General features: G+C 39.9%; 1 protein-coding gene across 3 annotated transcripts in view; it reads right to left on the bottom strand.

Annotated features, from left to right (window-relative positions):
- The window catches only part of LOC124000756 (SRC kinase signaling inhibitor 1-like), a 150,918-nt gene extending 134,120 nt beyond the window's left edge, over positions 1-16,798 (bottom strand). For all 3 annotated transcript variants that reach the window (XM_046307344.1, XM_046307345.1, XM_046307347.1), the window contains exon 1: positions 16,681-16,798. In XM_046307344.1, coding sequence (XP_046163300.1) covers positions 16,681-16,705 — 25 coding nt within the window. In that variant the 5' untranslated portion in view covers positions 16,706-16,798. The remainder of the gene's footprint in view (positions 1-16,680) is intronic.
- Positions 16,799-18,922: the final 2,124 nt, after the last annotated feature.

The following is an 18,922-nucleotide window of genomic DNA, read 5'->3' as shown; positions in this document are numbered from 1 at the left end:
TTAATACCATACCTTTTGTTAATACCATACCCTTAGTTACTACCATACCCTTAGTTAAAACCATACCCTTAGTTAATACCACACCCTTAGTTACTACCATACCTTTTGTTAATACCATACCCTTAGTTAATACCATACCCTTAGTTAATAGCATACCCTTAGTGACTACCACACCCTTAGTTAATACCACACCCTTAGTTAATACCATACCCGTAGTTAATACCATACCCTTAGTTAATACCACACCCTTAGTTGATACCACACCCTTAGTTAATACCATACCCTTAGTTGATACCATACCCTTAGTTGATACCATACCCTTAGTTAATACCATACCCGTAGTTAATACCATACCCTTAGTTGATACCATACCCTTAGTTGATACCATACCCGTAGTTAATACCATACCCTTAGTTAATACCATACCCTTAGTTGATACCATACCCTTAGTTGATACCATACCCGTAGTTAATACCATACCCTTAGTTAATACCATACCCTTAGTTGATACCATACCCTTAGTTGATACCATACCCTTAGTTGATACCATACCCTTAGTTGATACCATACCCTTAGTTAATACCATACCCTTAGTTGATACCATACCCTTAGTTGATACCATACCCTTAGTTAATACCATACCCTTAGTTGATACCATACCCTTAGTTGATACCATACCCGTAGTTAATACCATACCCTTAGTTAATACCATACCCTTAGTTGATACCATACCCTTAGTTGATACCATACCCGTAGTTAATACCATACCCTTAGTTAATACCATACCTTTTGTTAATACCATACCCTTAGTTAATACCATACCATACCTTTTGTTAATACCATACCCTTAGTTAATACCATACCTTTTGTTAATACCATACCCGTAGTTAATACCATACCCTTAGTTAATACCATACCCTTAGTTACTAACATACCCTTAGTTAATACCACACCCTTAGTTAATACCATACCTTTTGTTAATACCATACCTTTTGTTAATACCATACCCTTAGTTAATACCATACCTTTTGTTAATACCATACCCTTAGTTAATACCATACCCTTAGTTAATACCATACCTTTTGTTAATACCATACCCTTAGTTACTACCATACCCTTAGTTAAAACCATACCCTTAGTTAATACCACACCCTTAGTTAATACCATGCCTTTTGTTAATACCATACCCTTAGTTAATACCATAACCTTAGTTAATATCATACCTTTTGTTAATACCATACCCTTAGTTAATACCATACCTTTTGTTAATACCATATCCTTAGTTAATACCATACCCTTAGTTAATACCATACCTTTTGTTAATACCATACCCTTAGTTAATACCATACCATACCTTTTGTTAATACCATACCCTTAGTTAATACCATACATTTTGTTAATACCATACCCTTAGTTAATACCATACCCTTAGTTAATACCATACCTTTTGTTAATACCATACCCGTAGTTAATACCATACCCTTAGTTAATACCATACCCTTAGTTAAAATCATACCCTTAGTTACTACCATACCATTAGTTAATACCACACCCTTAGTTAATACCATACCCTTAGTTAATACCATACCTTTTGTTAATACCATACCCTTAGTTAATACCATACCCTTAGTTAATACCATACCTTTTGTTAATACCATACCCTTAGTTAATACCATACCATACCTTTTGTTAATACCATACCCTTAGTTAATACCATACATTTTGTTAATACCATACCCTTAGTTAATACCATACCATACCTTTTGTTAATACCATACCCTTAGTTAATACCATACATTTTGTTAATACCATACCCTTAGTTAATACCATACCCTTAGTTAATACCATACCTTTGTTAATACCATACCCTTAGTTAATACCATACCATACCTTTTGTTAATACCATACCCTTAGTTAATACCATACATTTTGTTAATACCATACCCTTAGTTAATACCATACCCTTAGTTAATACCATACCTTTTGTTAATACCATACCCGTAGTTAATACCATACCCTTAGTTAATACCATACCCTTAGTTAAAATCATACCCTTAGTTACTACCATACCATTAGTTAATACCACACCCTTAGTTAATACCATACCCTTAGTTAATACCATACCTTTTGTTAATACCATACCCTTAGTTAATACCATACCCTTAGTTAATACCATACCTTTTGTTAATACCATACCCTTAGTTAATACCATACCATACCTTTTGTTAATACCATACCCTTAGTTAATACCATACATTTTGTTAATACCATACCCTTAGTTAATACCATACCATACCTTTTGTTAATACCATACCCTTAGTTAATACCATACATTTTGTTAATACCATACCCTTAGTTAATACCATACCCTTAGTTAATACCATACCTTTTGTTAATACCATACCCTTAGTTAATACCATACCTTTTGTTAATACCATACCCGTAGTTAATACCATACCCTTAGTTAATACCATACCCTTAGTTACTAACATACCCTTAGTTAATACCACACCCTTAGTTAATACCATACCTTTTGTTAATACCATACCTTTTGTTAATACCATACCCTTAGTTAATACCATACCTTTTGTTAATACCATACCCTTAGTTAATACCATACCCTTAGTTAATACCATACCTTTTGTTAATACCATACCCTTAGTTACTACCATACCCTTAGTTAAAACCATACCCTTAGTTAATACCACACCCTTAGTTAATACCATGCCTTTTGTTAATACCATACCCTTAGTTAATACCATAACCTTAGTTAATATCATACCTTTTGTTAATACCATACCCTTAGTTAATACCATACCTTTTGTTAATACCATACCCTTAGTTAATACCATACCCTTAGTTAATACCATACCTTTTGTTAATACCATACCCTTAGTTAATACCATACCATACCTTTTGTTAATACCATACCCTTAGTTAATACCATACATTTTGTTAATACCATACCCTTAGTTAATACCATACCCTTAGTTAATACCATACCTTTTGTTAATACCATACCCTTAGTTAATACCATACCTTTTGTTAATACCATACCCGTAGTTAATACCATACCCTTAGTTAATACCATACCCTTAGTTAAAATCATACCCTTAGTTACTACCATACCATTAGTTAATACCACACCCTTAGTTAATACCACACCCTTAGTTAATACCATACCCTTAGTTAATACCATACCTTTTGTTAATACCATACCCTTAGTTAATACCATACCCTTAGTTAATACCATACCTTTTGTTAATACCATACCCTTAGTTAATACCATACCATACCTTTTGTTAATACCATACCCTTAGTTAATACCATACATTTTGTTAATACCATACCCTTAGTTAATACCATACCCTTAGTTAATACCATACCTTTTGTTAATACCATACCCGTAGTTAATACCATACCCTTAGTTAATACCATACCCTTAGTTAAAATCATACCCTTAGTTACTACCATACCATTAGTTAATACCACACCCTTAGTTAATACCACACCCTTAGTTAATACCATACCCTTAGTTAATACCATACCTTTTGTTAATACCATACCCTTAGTTAATACCATACCCTTAGTTAATACCATACCTTTTGTTAATACCATACCCTTAGTTAATACCATACCATACCTTTTGTTAATACCATACCCTTAGTTAATACCATACATTTTGTTAATACCATACCCTTAGTTAATACCATACCCTTAGTTAATACCATACCTTTTGTTAATACCATACCCTTAGTTAATACCATACCTTTTGTTAATACCATACCCGTAGTTAATACCATACCCTTAGTTAATACCATACCCTTAGTTACTACCATACCCTTAGTTAAAACCATACCCTTAGTTAATACCACACCCTTAGTTAATACCATACCTTTTGTTAATACCACACCCTTAGTTGATACCACACCCTTAGTTAATACCACACCCTTAGTTAATACCATACCCGTAGTTAATACCATACCCTTAGTTAATACCACACCCTTAGTTGATACCACACCCTTAGTTAATACCATACCCTTAGTTGATACCATACCCTTAGTTGATACCATACCCTTAGTTAATACCATACCCGTAGTTAATACCATACCCTTAGTTGATACCATACCCTTAGTTGATACCATACCCGTAGTTAATACCATACCCTTAGTTAATACCATACCCTTAGTTGATACCATACCCTTAGTTGATACCATACCCGTAGTTAATACCATACCCTTAGTTAATACCATACCCTTAGTTGATACCATACCCTTAGTTGATACCATACCCTTAGTTGATACCATACCCTTAGTTGATACCATACCCTTAGTTAATACCATACCCTTAGTTGATACCATACCCTTAGTTGATACCATACCCTTAGTTAATACCATACCCTTAGTTGATACCATACCCTTAGTTGATACCATACCCGTAGTTAATACCATACCCTTAGTTAATACCATACCCTTAGTTGATACCATACCCTTAGTTGATACCATACCCGTAGTTAATACCATACCCTTAGTTAATACCATACCTTTTGTTAAGACCATACCCTTAGTTAATACCATACCATACCTTTTGTTAATACCATACCCTTAGTTAATACCATACCTTTTGTTAATACCATACCCGTAGTTAATACCATACCCTTAGTTAATACCATACCCTTAGTTACTAACATACCCTTAGTTAATACCACACCCTTAGTTAATACCATACCTTTTGTTAATACCATACCTTTTGTTAATACCATACCCTTAGTTAATACCATACCTTTTGTTAATACCATACCCTTAGTTAATACCATACCCTTAGTTAATACCATACCTTTTGTTAATACCATACCCTTAGTTACTACCATACCCTTAGTTAAAACCATACCCTTAGTTAATACCACACCCTTACTTAATACCATGCCTTTTGTTAATACCATACCCTTAGTTAATACCATAACCTTAGTTAATATCATACCTTTTGTTAATACCATACCCTTAGTTAATACCATACCTTTTGTTAATACCATACCCTTAGTTAATACCATACCCTTAGTTAATACCATACCTTTTTTGTTAATACCATACCCTTAGTTAATACCATACCATACCTTTTGTTAATACCATACCCTTAGTTAATACCATACATTTTGTTAATACCATACCCTTAGTTAATACCATACCCTTAGTTAATACCATACCTTTTGTTAATACCATACCCTTAGTTAATACCATACCTTTTGTTAATACCATACCCGTAGTTAATACCATACCCTTAGTTAATACCATACCCTTAGTTAAAATCATACCCTTAGTTACTACCATACCATTAGTTAATACCACACCCTTAGTTAATACCACACCCTTAGTTAATACCATACCCTTAGTTAATACCATACCTTTTGTTAATACCATACCCTTAGTTAATACCATACCCTTAGTTAATACCATACCTTTTGTTAATACCATACCCTTAGTTAATACCATACCATACCTTTTGTTAATACCATACCCTTAGTTAATACCATACATTTTGTTAATACCATACCCTTAGTTAATACCATACCCTTAGTTAATACCATACCTTTTGTTAATACCATACCCTTAGTTAATACCATACCTTTTGTTAATACCATACCCGTAGTTAATACCATACCCTTAGTTAATACCATACCCTTAGTTACTACCATACCCTTAGTTAAACCATACCCTTAGTTAATACCACACCCTTAGTTAATACCATACCTTTTGTTAATACCACACCCTTAGTTGATACCACACCCTTAGTTAATACCACACCCTTAGTTAATACCATACCCGTAGTTAATACCATACCCTTAGTTAATACCACACCCTTAGTTGATACCACACCCTTAGTTAATACCATACCCTTAGTTGATACCATACCCTTAGTTGATACCATACCCTTAGTTAATACCATACCCGTAGTTAATACCATACCCTTAGTTGATACCATACCCTTAGTTGATACCATACCCTTAGTTAATACCATACCCGTAGTTAATACCATACCCTTAGTTGATACCATACCCTTAGTTGATACCATACCCGTAGTTAATACCATACCCTTAGTTAATACCATACCCTTAGTTGATACCATACCCTTAGTTGATACCATACCCGTAGTTAATACCATACCCTTAGTTAATACCATACCTTTTGTTAATACCATACCCTTAGTTAATACCATACCTTTTGTTAATACCATACCCGTAGTTAATACCATACCCTTAGTTAATACCATACCCTTAGTTACTAACATACCCTTAGTTAATACCATACCTTTTGTTAATACCATACCCTTAGTTAATACCATACCTTTTGTTAATACCATACCCGTAGTTAATACCATACCCTTAGTTAATACCATACCCTTAGTTACTAACATACCCTTAGTTAATACCACACCCTTAGTTAATACCATACCTTTTGTTAATACCATACCTTTTGTTAATACCATACCCTTAGTTAATACCATACCTTTTGTTAATACCATACCCTTAGTTAATACCATACCCTTAGTTAATACCATACCTTTTGTTAATACCATACCCTTAGTTAATACCATACCATACCTTTTGTTAATACCATACCCTTAGTTAATACCATACATTTTGTTAATACCATACCCTTAGTTAATACCATACCCTTAGTTAATACCATACCTTTTGTTAATACCATACCCTTAGTTAATACCATACCTTTTGTTAATACCATACCCGTAGTTAATACCATACCCTTAGTTAATACCATACCCTTAGTTACTACCATACCCTTAGTTAAAACCATACCCTTAGTTAATACCACACCCTTAGTTAATACCATACCTTTTGTTAATACCACACCCTTAGTTGATACCACACCCTTAGTTAATACCACACCCTTAGTTAATACCATACCCGTAGTTAATACCATACCCTTAGTTAATACCACACCCTTAGTTGATACCACACCCTTAGTTAATACCATACCCTTAGTTGATACCATACCCTTAGTTGATACCATACCCTTAGTTAATACCATACCCGTAGTTAATACCATACCCTTAGTTGATACCATACCCTTAGTTGATACCATACCTTAGTTAATACCATACCCTTAGTTAATACCATACCCTTAGTTGATACCATACCCTTAGTTGATACCATACCCTTAGTTAATACCATACCCTTAGTTAATACCATACCTTTTGTTAATACCATACCCTTAGTTAATACCATACCTTTTGTTAATACCATACCCGTAGTTAATACCATACCCTTAGTTAATACCATACCCTTAGTTACTAACATACCCTTAGTTAATACCACACCCTTAGTTAATACCATACCTTTTGTTAATACCATACCTTTTGTTAATACCATACCCTTAGTTAATACCATACCTTTTGTTAATACCATACCCTTAGTTAATACCATACCCTTAGTTAATACCATACCTTTTGTTAATACCATACCCTTAGTTACTACCATACCCTTAGTTAAAACCATACCCTTAGTTAATACCACACCCTTAGTTAATACCATGCCTTTTGTTAATACCATACCCTTAGTTAATACCATAACCTTAGTTAATATCATACCTTTTGTTAATACCATACCCTTAGTTAATACCATACCTTTTGTTAATACCATACCCTTAGTTAATACCATACCCTTAGTTAATACCATACCTTTTGTTAATACCATACCCTTAGTTAATACCATACCATACCTTTTGTTAATACCATACCCTTAGTTAATACCATACATTTTGTTAATACCATACCCTTAGTTAATACCATACCCTTAGTTAATACCATACCTTTTGTTAATACCATACCCTTAGTTAATACCATACCTTTTGTTAATACCATACCCGTAGTTAATACCATACCCTTAGTTAATACCATACCCTTAGTTAAAATCATACCCTTAGTTACTACCATACCATTAGTTAATACCACACCCTTAGTTAATACCACACCCTTAGTTAATACCATACCCTTAGTTAATACCATACCTTTTGTTAATACCATACCCTTAGTTAATACCATACCCTTAGTTAATACCATACCTTTTGTTAATACCATACCCTTAGTTAATACCATACCATACCTTTTGTTAATACCATACCCTTAGTTAATACCATACATTTTGTTAATACCATACCCTTAGTTAATACCATACCCTTAGTTAATACCATACCTTTTGTTAATACCATACCCTTAGTTAATACCATACCTTTTGTTAATACCATACCCGTAGTTAATACCATACCCTTAGTTAATACCATACCCTTAGTTACTACCATACCCTTAGTTAAAACCATACCCTTAGTTAATACCACACCCTTAGTTAATACCATACCTTTTGTTAATACCACACCCTTAGTTGATACCACACCCTTAGTTAATACCACACCCTTAGTTAATACCATACCCGTAGTTAATACCATACCCTTAGTTAATACCACACCCTTAGTTGATACCACACCCTTAGTTAATACCATACCCTTAGTTGATACCATACCCTTAGTTGATACCATACCCTTAGTTAATACCATACCCGTAGTTAATACCATACCCTTAGTTGATACCATACCCTTAGTTGATACCATACCCGTAGTTAATACCATACCCTTAGTTAATACCATACCCTTAGTTGATACCATACCCTTAGTTGATACCATACCCGTAGTTAATACCATACCCTTAGTTAATACCATACCCTTAGTTGATACCATACCCTTAGTTGATACCATACCCTTAGTTGATACCATACCCTTAGTTGATACCATACCCTTAGTTAATACCATACCCTTAGTTGATACCATACCCTTAGTTGATACCATACCCTTAGTTAATACCATACCCTTAGTTGATACCATAGTTAGTTGATACCATACCCGTAGTTAATACCATACCCTTAGTTAATACCATACCCTTAGTTGATACCATACCCTTAGTTGATACCATACCCGTAGTTAATACCATACCCTTAGTTAATACCATACCCTTAGTTGATACCATACCCTTAGTTGATACCACACCCTTTTGTTGAAAGGTCAATATAAATCATACTTGATGGTACCGAGTCAAACAGAAAGCAGTCCCTGAACTGCCCTGTCGCCATCGCAGCCTACTTCTGATCTATCAGTCTGTTCCCAAATGGAGGAGAGTACTCTGTCTTGGTGGGAGAAATGAATAATTGCACAGAGGCTTACTACAGCAGGGTACAATAGTCACCTCACCTCCATTCTTCCCTCCACAAAATTAAAACTCTCACAATCAATCAGGCAAGCAGATAGAAGTTGAAATGAATACTGTGAAGTGGTGATTCGTTTTGACTGCTTACACGCTTTTACTGATGTCTGGGAATCGTATTGAGTATTCTGGCCACACACACACACGCACATGCGCACACACACTCACACCCATCACACACTCATACACTCAAAGATTACAAATGTTCTTTATATAGTGTCGCATTTCAGCTTCAGTAATTCAACTGTCTCATGTATCTGTCATTCTCTATCTCTGTCTGCCTGTCTCTATCTGTTTCCCTCCCTCCCTCACTTCCTACAGTATAATGGACCTAAACTGGATGGTATGGCCTTTGAGGCAGACACGCTAGCGTTTCAGTCTCACATGGAGGACTTTAACATTTACCACAGTACCCCACAGAACCTGACATTTCCTGACGTTTCCTCAGGGTGATCTGATTGGCTGTGTACCCTGGGAGTCGACGGGGAGCCAGGCTGACCATCAGACCCATGTGTGGGCTTTCTCTCTGGGGGAAACAACCATGTTCTACTGTTGGGGAGGGGAGGGGAAATGTTCCTCTCCCAACTATGTGCTTCAGAATGTATTTTATGCCATGATGAACATGGGGGGCGGCAGGGTAGCCTAGTGGTTAGAGCGTTGGACTAGTAACCGAAAGGTTGCAGTGGTTAGAGCGCTGGACTAGTAACCGAAAGGTTGCAGTGGTTAGAGCGTTGGACTAGTAACCGAAAGGTTGCAGTGGTTAGAGCGTTGGACTAGTAACCGAAAGGTTGCAGTGGTTAGAGCGTTGGACTAGTAACCGAAAGGTTGCAGTGGTTAGAGCGTTGGACTAGTAACCGAAAGGTTGCAGTGGTTAGAGCGTTGGACTAGTAACCGAAAGGTTGCAGTGGTTAGAGCGTTGGACTAGTAACCGAAAGGTTGCAGTGGTTAGAGCGTTGGACTAGTAACCGAAAGGTTGCAGTGGTTAGAGCGTTGGACTAGTAACCGAAAGGTTGCAGTGGTTAGAGCGTTGGACTAGTAACCGAAAGGTTGCAGTGGTTAGAGCGTTGGACTAGTAACCGAAAGGTTCCAGTGGTTAGAGCGTTGGACTAGTAACCGAAAGGTTGCAAGTTTGAATCCCCGAGCTGACAAGGTACAAATCTGTCGTTCTGCCCTTGAACAGGCAGTTAACCCACTGTTCCTAGGCCGTCATTGAAAATAAGAATTTGTTCTTAACTGACTTGCCTAGTAAAATAAAGGTAAAATAAAAAAATGACACCTGCATAGCTTTAGCAAAATAGCATTGGCACACTTTTGGAGTAAATAGAATAGCTAAGGATATTGCTTTGAGAGGAAAGACGGTGCATCTTGTTCCCAAACTTCCTCAAGCAGAGGACCAGAGAAATGCTTAAAGCTCCCTCCCTCCCTCCCTCCCTCCCTCCACCCACCCACCCACCCACCCATCCTTCCCTCCTTCCCTCCACCCATCCCTCCCTCCCTCCCTCCACCCATCCCTCCCTCCCTCCCTCCACCCATCCTTCTCCCTTGAACTATCCTGCTGTCCGGGGCTGAAGCTGTAAGATTCTGGAGCAGCCGACAGCAGAGCCAAGGGCTAATCCAGCTCGCAGCTAGAGCACTGAGTCACTACCACATAGAGAGAGAGAGAGAGAGACATGGGGGCAGGGGGGTGAGAGAAGGGAGAGAGAGATGGAGGAAGGGGGAAGCGGGTTCGGGAGGGAGGGAGGGAGGTAGGGAGGGGGTTCCTCTACAAGAATTTGTCACAGTCTCATTAGTGTTGTGAGTGGGCTGGAGGTGATATACTGTATGTAACTGGGACAGTGTGTTTGACATGTGGTGGCCTGGGACATGACAGGGGAACATTCATCTAAACTACAGTATATGACCATAGGGAAGTAGCCTTCTGACTCCTCCGAAAAACAAACCTCCTGCTTTACCTTACTGCCTCCCTCTCACACTGTCACTCATCCATCTGCTTTCTCTGTTCTCTATCTTCCTCCATGAAACTGAACTGTAAACTGTTCTGTTTCATCCTCACTTGGATTTACTGTATGTATGAAGTGCACTGAAATAGCTGCTATGTTTCTATCCATCCTGCTCTTCTTTTGTATCCCATCTCTACTTTGCCACTGTCCTTTAAGAGCACTTTTCTAAATCTTGTTCCCTTCCGCTACACCCACCTCCTCTCCCCAACCCAACAGGGACTGTATGTTGCTTTCTCCCGTGTTCTGTGAGTTCTGATTGAATAACATCTTCATGCATCATCGGGTGCTTCTGGGTATTTTCACTCCTTCACTTAAAAGCTTGTCAATCACTTGCTCTCTCCTCTTTCTCTCGCTCTTTCAGTCTCAATTGCATCCTCCATCAGCCCCTCACTGACCCCCCACACCCCCTCCACACACATACACCCTCCCCCACCAGTGTTTTCCTCCCCACCCCTATCCCTCAGGCGACCACCTACCTCTGGAACACACCCATCCCAGAAGAATGAATAAATAGTCGGTTAAACTCCAGAGGTTCCCCTGACTAATTAACAGAAAAGCATTATTTTCAAGAAGGAACAGCAAGAGAAAGACGAAGGGAAGGGGAGGCCAAGTGTTATTTCAAGGATCACTACACACACACACACACACACACACACACACACACACACACACACACACACACACACACACACACACACACACACACACACACACACACACACACACACACACACACACACACACACACACACACACACACACTTCTGCTTTACGATTCAGTGCACACAGAGATGAGAGCTTAAGGGGAGACAGAGGAAGGGAGGAGAGGTGTTTACCTCCATTGCCTCAGAACACAGAGGGGGCTAATGAAAGCCAGAGAGAGACACTGCCACCCTTCGTGCGTTCGTGTGTGTGTGTGTGTGTTTCACGCACACACACACACACACACACACACACACTACCACTAAAATGCAGAAGAACACTACTTTGAAATATTCCGTTATGCCTGCTCTTCAGTACTCACAGCATTGTAGCTCAATAATACTGGATGTCTAGACTAACCAGCTCATCTACACACAGACAGATACACAGACAGACAAACAGACAGGTTGTCAGGCAGCTACCTCCAGGCAGTCCAGATGCTGCTCCTGCTCCTCCATGCCTGACTGGCTTTATGTGCAACCTGTGCAGGTGTGACATCACCATCAAGCCTCAGATTAGTGGATGGGCTTCACCGTACTGTCCATTACTGAGCCTGGAGGATAGGGCCATTACATGGGGATAATGATGAACTATACCACACTGGATGGACCCACCACCTGTCTAAGTAATGTGTTCCAATGGCAATGACAGCAGCTCAGATGATGGAGGTAGAGAGTGTGAAAAAGAGAGAGAGAGAGAGATGGAATGAGGGAGAGATGGAGAGAGTGAGAGAGAGAGAGAGGGAGGGAGGGAGGGAGGAGAGAGAGAGAGAGAGAGAGAGAGAGAGAGAGAGAGAGAGAGGGGGAGGGAGGGAGGGAGGGAGGGAGGGAGGGAGGGAGGGAGGGAGGGAGGGAGGGAGGGAGGGAGGGAGGGAGGGAGGGAGGGAGGGAGGGAGGGAGGGAGGGAGGGAGGGAGGGAGGGAGGGAGGGAGGGAGAGAGGGAGGGAGAGAGAGGGAGAGAGGAGAGAGAGAGAGAGAGAGAGAGAGAATGAGGAGAGAGAGAGAGAGAGAGAGAGAGAGAGAGAGAGAGAGAGAGAGAGAGAGAGAGAGAGAGAGAGAGAGGCAGTAAGATAAACATAGACCTTTTTTTGCTCTGTGACATCACCTTGGCAACAGTGGGATATGGGTAGAGCTGCATGTGCTAGTGCCCATAGGCAGGGCTCACATGGTAAAGGCATGGTAAAGGCATGGTAAAGGCATGGTAAAAACACGGTAAAGTAAAGACATGGTAAAGGTATGGTAAAGTAATAGTAAACACATGGTATAGACATGGTATAGACATGGTATAGACATGGTATAGACATAGTAAAGACATGGTATAGACATGGTAAATGTATGATAAAGGCATGGTAAAGGTATGATAAAAACACATGGAAAAAGCATGGTAAAGGAATAGTAAACACATGGTAAAGGAATAGTAAACACATGGTATAGACATGGTAAAGGAATAGTAAACACATGGTATAGACATGGTAAAGGCATAGTAAACACATGGTATAGACATGGTAAAGGAATAGTAAACACATGGTATAGACATGGTAAAGGAATAGTAAACACATGTTAAAGGCATGGTAAACACATGGTATAGACATGGTAAAGGCATGGTAAACACATAGTATAGACATGGTAAAGGAATAGTAAACACATGGTATAGACAAGGTAAAGGAATAGTAAACACATGGTATAGACATGGTAAAGGAATAGTAAACACGTGTTAATGGCATGGTAAACACATGGTATAGACATGGTAAAGGCATGGTAAACACATGGTATAGACATGGTAAAGGAATTGTAAACACATGTTAAAGGCATGGTATAGACATGGTAAAGAAATAGTAAACACATGGTATAGACATGGTAAAGGAATAGTAAACACATGGTATAGACATGGTAAAGGAATAGTAAACACATGGTATAGACATGGTAAAGGAATAGTAAACACATGGTATAGACATGGTAAAGGCATGGTAAACACAAAATAGCACTCACCTGAACTCTCTGCTTCCTGCGCTTGACTCATCACCCATTACACTCAGATCGTTACATGTTAAAGGCATGGTAAACACATGGTATAGACATGGTAAAGACATGGTAAACACATGGTATAGACATGGTAAACACATGGTAAACACATGGTATAGACATGATAAAGGCATGGTAAACACATGGTATAGACATGATAAACACATGGTAAACACATGGTATAGACATGATAAAGGCATGGTAAACACATGGTATAGACATGGTAAAGGCATGGTAAACACATGGTATAGACATGATAAAGGCATGGTAAACACATGGTATAGACATGGTAAAGGCATGGTAAACACATGGTATAGACATGGTAAAGACATGGTAAACACATGGTATAGACATGATAAAGGCATGGTAAACACATGGTATAGACATGGTAAAGGCATGGTAAACACATGGTATAGGCATGGTAAACACATGGTATAGACATGATAAAGGCATGGTAAACACATGGTATAGACATGTTAAAGGCATGGTAAACACATGGTATAGACATGGTAAAGACATGGTAAACACATGGTATAGACATGGTAAACACATGGTAAACACATGGTATAGACATGATAAAGGCATGGTAAACACATGGTATAGACATGATAAAGGCATGGTAAACACATGGTATAGACATGGTAAAGGCATGGTAAACACATGGTATAGACATGGTATAGGCATGGTAAAGAAATAGTAAACACATGTTAAAGGCATGGTAAACACATGGTATAGACATGGTATAGGCATGGTAAAGAAATAGTAAACACATGTTAAAGGCATGGTAAACACATGGTATAGACATGGTATAGACATGGTAAAGACATGGTATAGACATGGTAAAGAAATAGTAAACACATGGTAAACACATGGTATAGACATGGTAAAGAAATAGTAAACACATGGTATAGACATGGTAAAGAAATAGTAAACACATGGTAAACACATGGTAAAGGAATAGTAAACACATGGTATAGACATGGTAAAGAAATAGTAAACACATGGTAAACACATGGTATAGACATGGTAAAGAAATAGTAAACACATGGTATAGACATGGTAAAGAAATAGTAAACACATGGTATAGACATGGTATAGACATGGTAAAGAAATAGTAAACACATGGTAAACACATGGTAAAGGAATAGTAAACACATGGTATAGACATGGTATAGACATGGTATAGACATGGTAAAGAAATAGTAAACACATGGTAAACACATGGTAAAGGCATGGTAAACACATGGTATAGACATGGTAAAGGAATAGTAAACACATGGTATAGACATGGTAAAGAAATAGTAAACACATGGTATAGACATGGTAAAGGAATAGTAAACACATGTTAATGGCATGGTAAACACATGGTATAGACATGGTAAAGGCATGGTAAACACATGGTATAGACATGGTAAAGGAATAGTAAACACATGGTATAGACATGGTAAAGAAATAGTAAACACATGGTATAGACATGGTAAAGGAATAGTAAACACATGGTATAGACATGGTAAAGAAATAGTAAACACATGGTATAGACATGGTAAAGGAATAGTAAACACATGGTATAGACATGGTATAGACATGGTAAAGAAATAGTAAACACATGGTAAACACATGGTAAAGGCATGGTAAACACATGGTATAGACATGGTAAAGGAATAGTAAACACATGGTATAGACATGGTAAAGAAATAGTAAACACATGGTATAGACATGGTAAAGGAATAGTAAACACATGTTAATGGCATGGTAAACACATGGTATAGACATGGTAAAGGCATGGTAAACACATGGTATAGACATGGTATAGGCATGGTAAAGAAATAGTAAACACATGTTAAAGGCATGGTAAAGAAATAGTAAACACATGTTAAAGGCATGGTAAACACATGGTATAGACATGGTAAAGGCATGGTAAAGGTATGATAAACACATGGTAAAGGAATATGGTAAAGGCATGGGCATGGTCTCGCTACAGTATGTCCACTATCCACATAATGTAGTTTCTCAGGTAACACAGACGCACACAAGTTAGCTTTATGTTAACACATATGCATTCACATGCTGTAATAAAAGCTCTTCACACGCACACACACACACACACACACACACACACACACACACACACACACACACACACACACACACACACACACACACACACACACACACACACACACACACACACACACACACACACACACACACACACACACACACACACACACACACACACACACACACACACACACACACACACACACACACGTAAACACACACATACACACACTCTCAAAACACAATAGCCAAAGAGACAGAAGGCACATCTGAAACCATGACAAGGCCTCACAAGCATATTTCCATGACCGAACCAGCAGCAGTAAACTGTAAACTGGAAAAGCAGCCTTAGAAAAGTGTCAGCAGGCTACGTGACTGCGTTGACAGACAGACAGCAGGCTGAGACAGTCCCCAAACGCTCCCGCTTTACAGGACTAAATACCAGAGCCCTGCTAGCAAACACGCACACTTTAACAGCACACAAAGACACAGCGGCGAAGAGATGGAGAGAACGGGAGAGAAAGACACAACAAATGTGTTGAGCGTAAATGAAAGTGGAGGAATGGGAAGGACAAGAGGAAAGGACAGACAACCAGAGGGAGGAGGGGAAGAGGATAGGTATTGCCCACCTGAGTGTTCCTCAACGTTCTCCATCTGCACACCTGAGCCCTCTCTCCCTCTCTTCTGGTCATCCCTCCAACCCTCTCTGTCTTCTCCCACCCCACATTCTACACCTCAGACACTGACTGAGACTCAGAGAGAGAGAGAGAGAAAGAGAAGGAAAAGAGAAGGTGGGAAGTGAGGGAGAAAGGAAAGAGACAGAAAGAGAGAGAGAGAGAGACAGTGTGTGAGCAAACCCCAGTGGGTGAGCTGGATGAGAAAGGCTGCCAGTTCCTAACATTGTCTCTGTGCCTTTCTGTCTACTTGCGTGTCCCTTGTTGTCCATCTCTCTCATCTCTCACATTATGTACATCTCAGTAGCTCTGCCAAGCTAGCAGAGCAGGATAAATCACAGGAAGAGAATATATGGTATTACTATATTCTCATATCACTTTATGGATTGGCTGGTGAACTAAAGACACTGGGTCTTTGTACTCGTGTACCGTATACAGTATGTCTGTGTGTGTCCTGTCAGCCAGCCAGGCCACATATTATTGACACTCCACTGACATGTCCCACCTCATCGTCTCTCCTGTTGCCCCAGCAACACTTCCGCTCCCCGCCAGCTCTGCCCAACCTGTCCTCATCCTCCTCTTCTCCCTCCCTTCATCTTGCCATCTGCCTATAGCCTGCCTCTCTCATCTCTCTCTGTCTCTCTCCTACTCTCTCTCCCTCCCTCATCCTCACCTCTCTCTCTCTCCCTTTCCCTCATCCTCACCTCTCTCTTCCCCTCCTTCATACTCATCTCTCTCCCTCTCCCTCTCCTTCATCCTCACCTCTCTCTCTCTCCCTTTCCCTCATCCTCACCTCTCTCTTCCCCTCCTTCATACTCATCTCTCTCCCTCTCCCTCTCCTTCATCCTCACCTCTCTCTCTCTCTCTCTCTTCCCCTCATTCATTCTCATCTTTCTCCCTCTCCCTCTCCTTCATCCTCACCTAACTCTCTCCCCCTCCGTCATCCTCACCTCTCTCTCTCTCTCTCTCCCTCCTTCATCCTCACCTCTCTCTCTCCCTCTCCCTCTCCCCTCCTTCATCCTCACCTCTCTCTCTCTCTCTCCCTCTCCTTCATCCTCACTCTCTCTCTCTCTCTCTCTTCCCCTCCCTCATCCTCACATCTCTCTCCCCCTCCCTCATCCTCACATCTCTCTCTCTCTCCCTCCTTCATCCTCACCTCTCTCTCTCCCTCTCCCCCTCCTTCATCCTCACTCTCTCTCTCTCCCTCTCCTTCATCCTCACCTCTCTCTCTCTCTCTCTCTCTCTCTCTTCCCCTCCCTCATCCTCACATCTCTCTCTCCTTCTCCTTCATCCTCACCTCTCTCTCCCCTCTTTCATCCTCACCTCTCTCTTCCCCTCCTTCATCCTCACCTCTCTCACCCCCTCCCTCATCCTCACCTCCTGTCCCTCTTACACACCTGCCTTTCCTCTCTATAGCTGATGCAGTCTTTTGATTTAATAAAGCTTTGAATCTATATCTACCAGAGGAATAGTAAAGATACCCCCATCTCTCTATGCTCCAGTCATTCCCTTCAATAAAGGTGTTGTGTGTAGGACACTTGGGGGTTGTTCTCTAGCCTATTTCATCACAATGACCCCTATCAACCCAACCAATCAGAACTAGGAGAGAGAAGAGTGTGTGTGTAATTAACACCACTGGGTCTGAGTGTTTAAACACACTCCCACGGCTTAACACAGAGACCTGACTGAACAAAGCCCAGTGTGTGTGTGTGTGTGTGTGTGTGTGTGTGTGTGTGTGTGTGTGTGTGTGTGTGTGTGTGTGTGTGTGTGTGTGTGTGTGTGTGTGTGTGTGTGTGTGTGTGTGTGTGTGTGTGTGTGTGTGTGTGTGTGTGTGTGTGTGTGTGTGTGTGTGTGTGTGTGTGTGTGTGTGTGTGTGTGTGTGTGTGTGTGCGTTTGTGTGCATTTGTGTGCGTGTGCGTGTGCGTGTGCGTGTGTGTATTTACTTCTCAGGCCCATCCACAGTGCTCTGCTCTGCCCAATGGTCCATGTGAGATTATGACGCTGTTTAATGAACGTGTCAGGATGAGTGTTGTTAATCCTGAGGAGGGGTTCTGATGAAGAGCAGGAAGGACCTGATGAGACCAGACCAGGGAGGGACCAGTCTGTCGCTATGGTAGTGCCATGCCTGGTGACAGAGCAGTACACACTACTTCCCACAGGGTGACACAAGGTGTATATCCCTGTTAACCTGGCAGCA

This window comes from Oncorhynchus gorbuscha, linkage group LG16 (assembly GCF_021184085.1).
Source record: "Oncorhynchus gorbuscha isolate QuinsamMale2020 ecotype Even-year linkage group LG16, OgorEven_v1.0, whole genome shotgun sequence".
NCBI lineage: Eukaryota > Metazoa > Chordata > Actinopteri > Salmoniformes > Salmonidae > Oncorhynchus > Oncorhynchus gorbuscha.
This window is presented reverse-complemented; position numbering and strand designations above follow the sequence as displayed.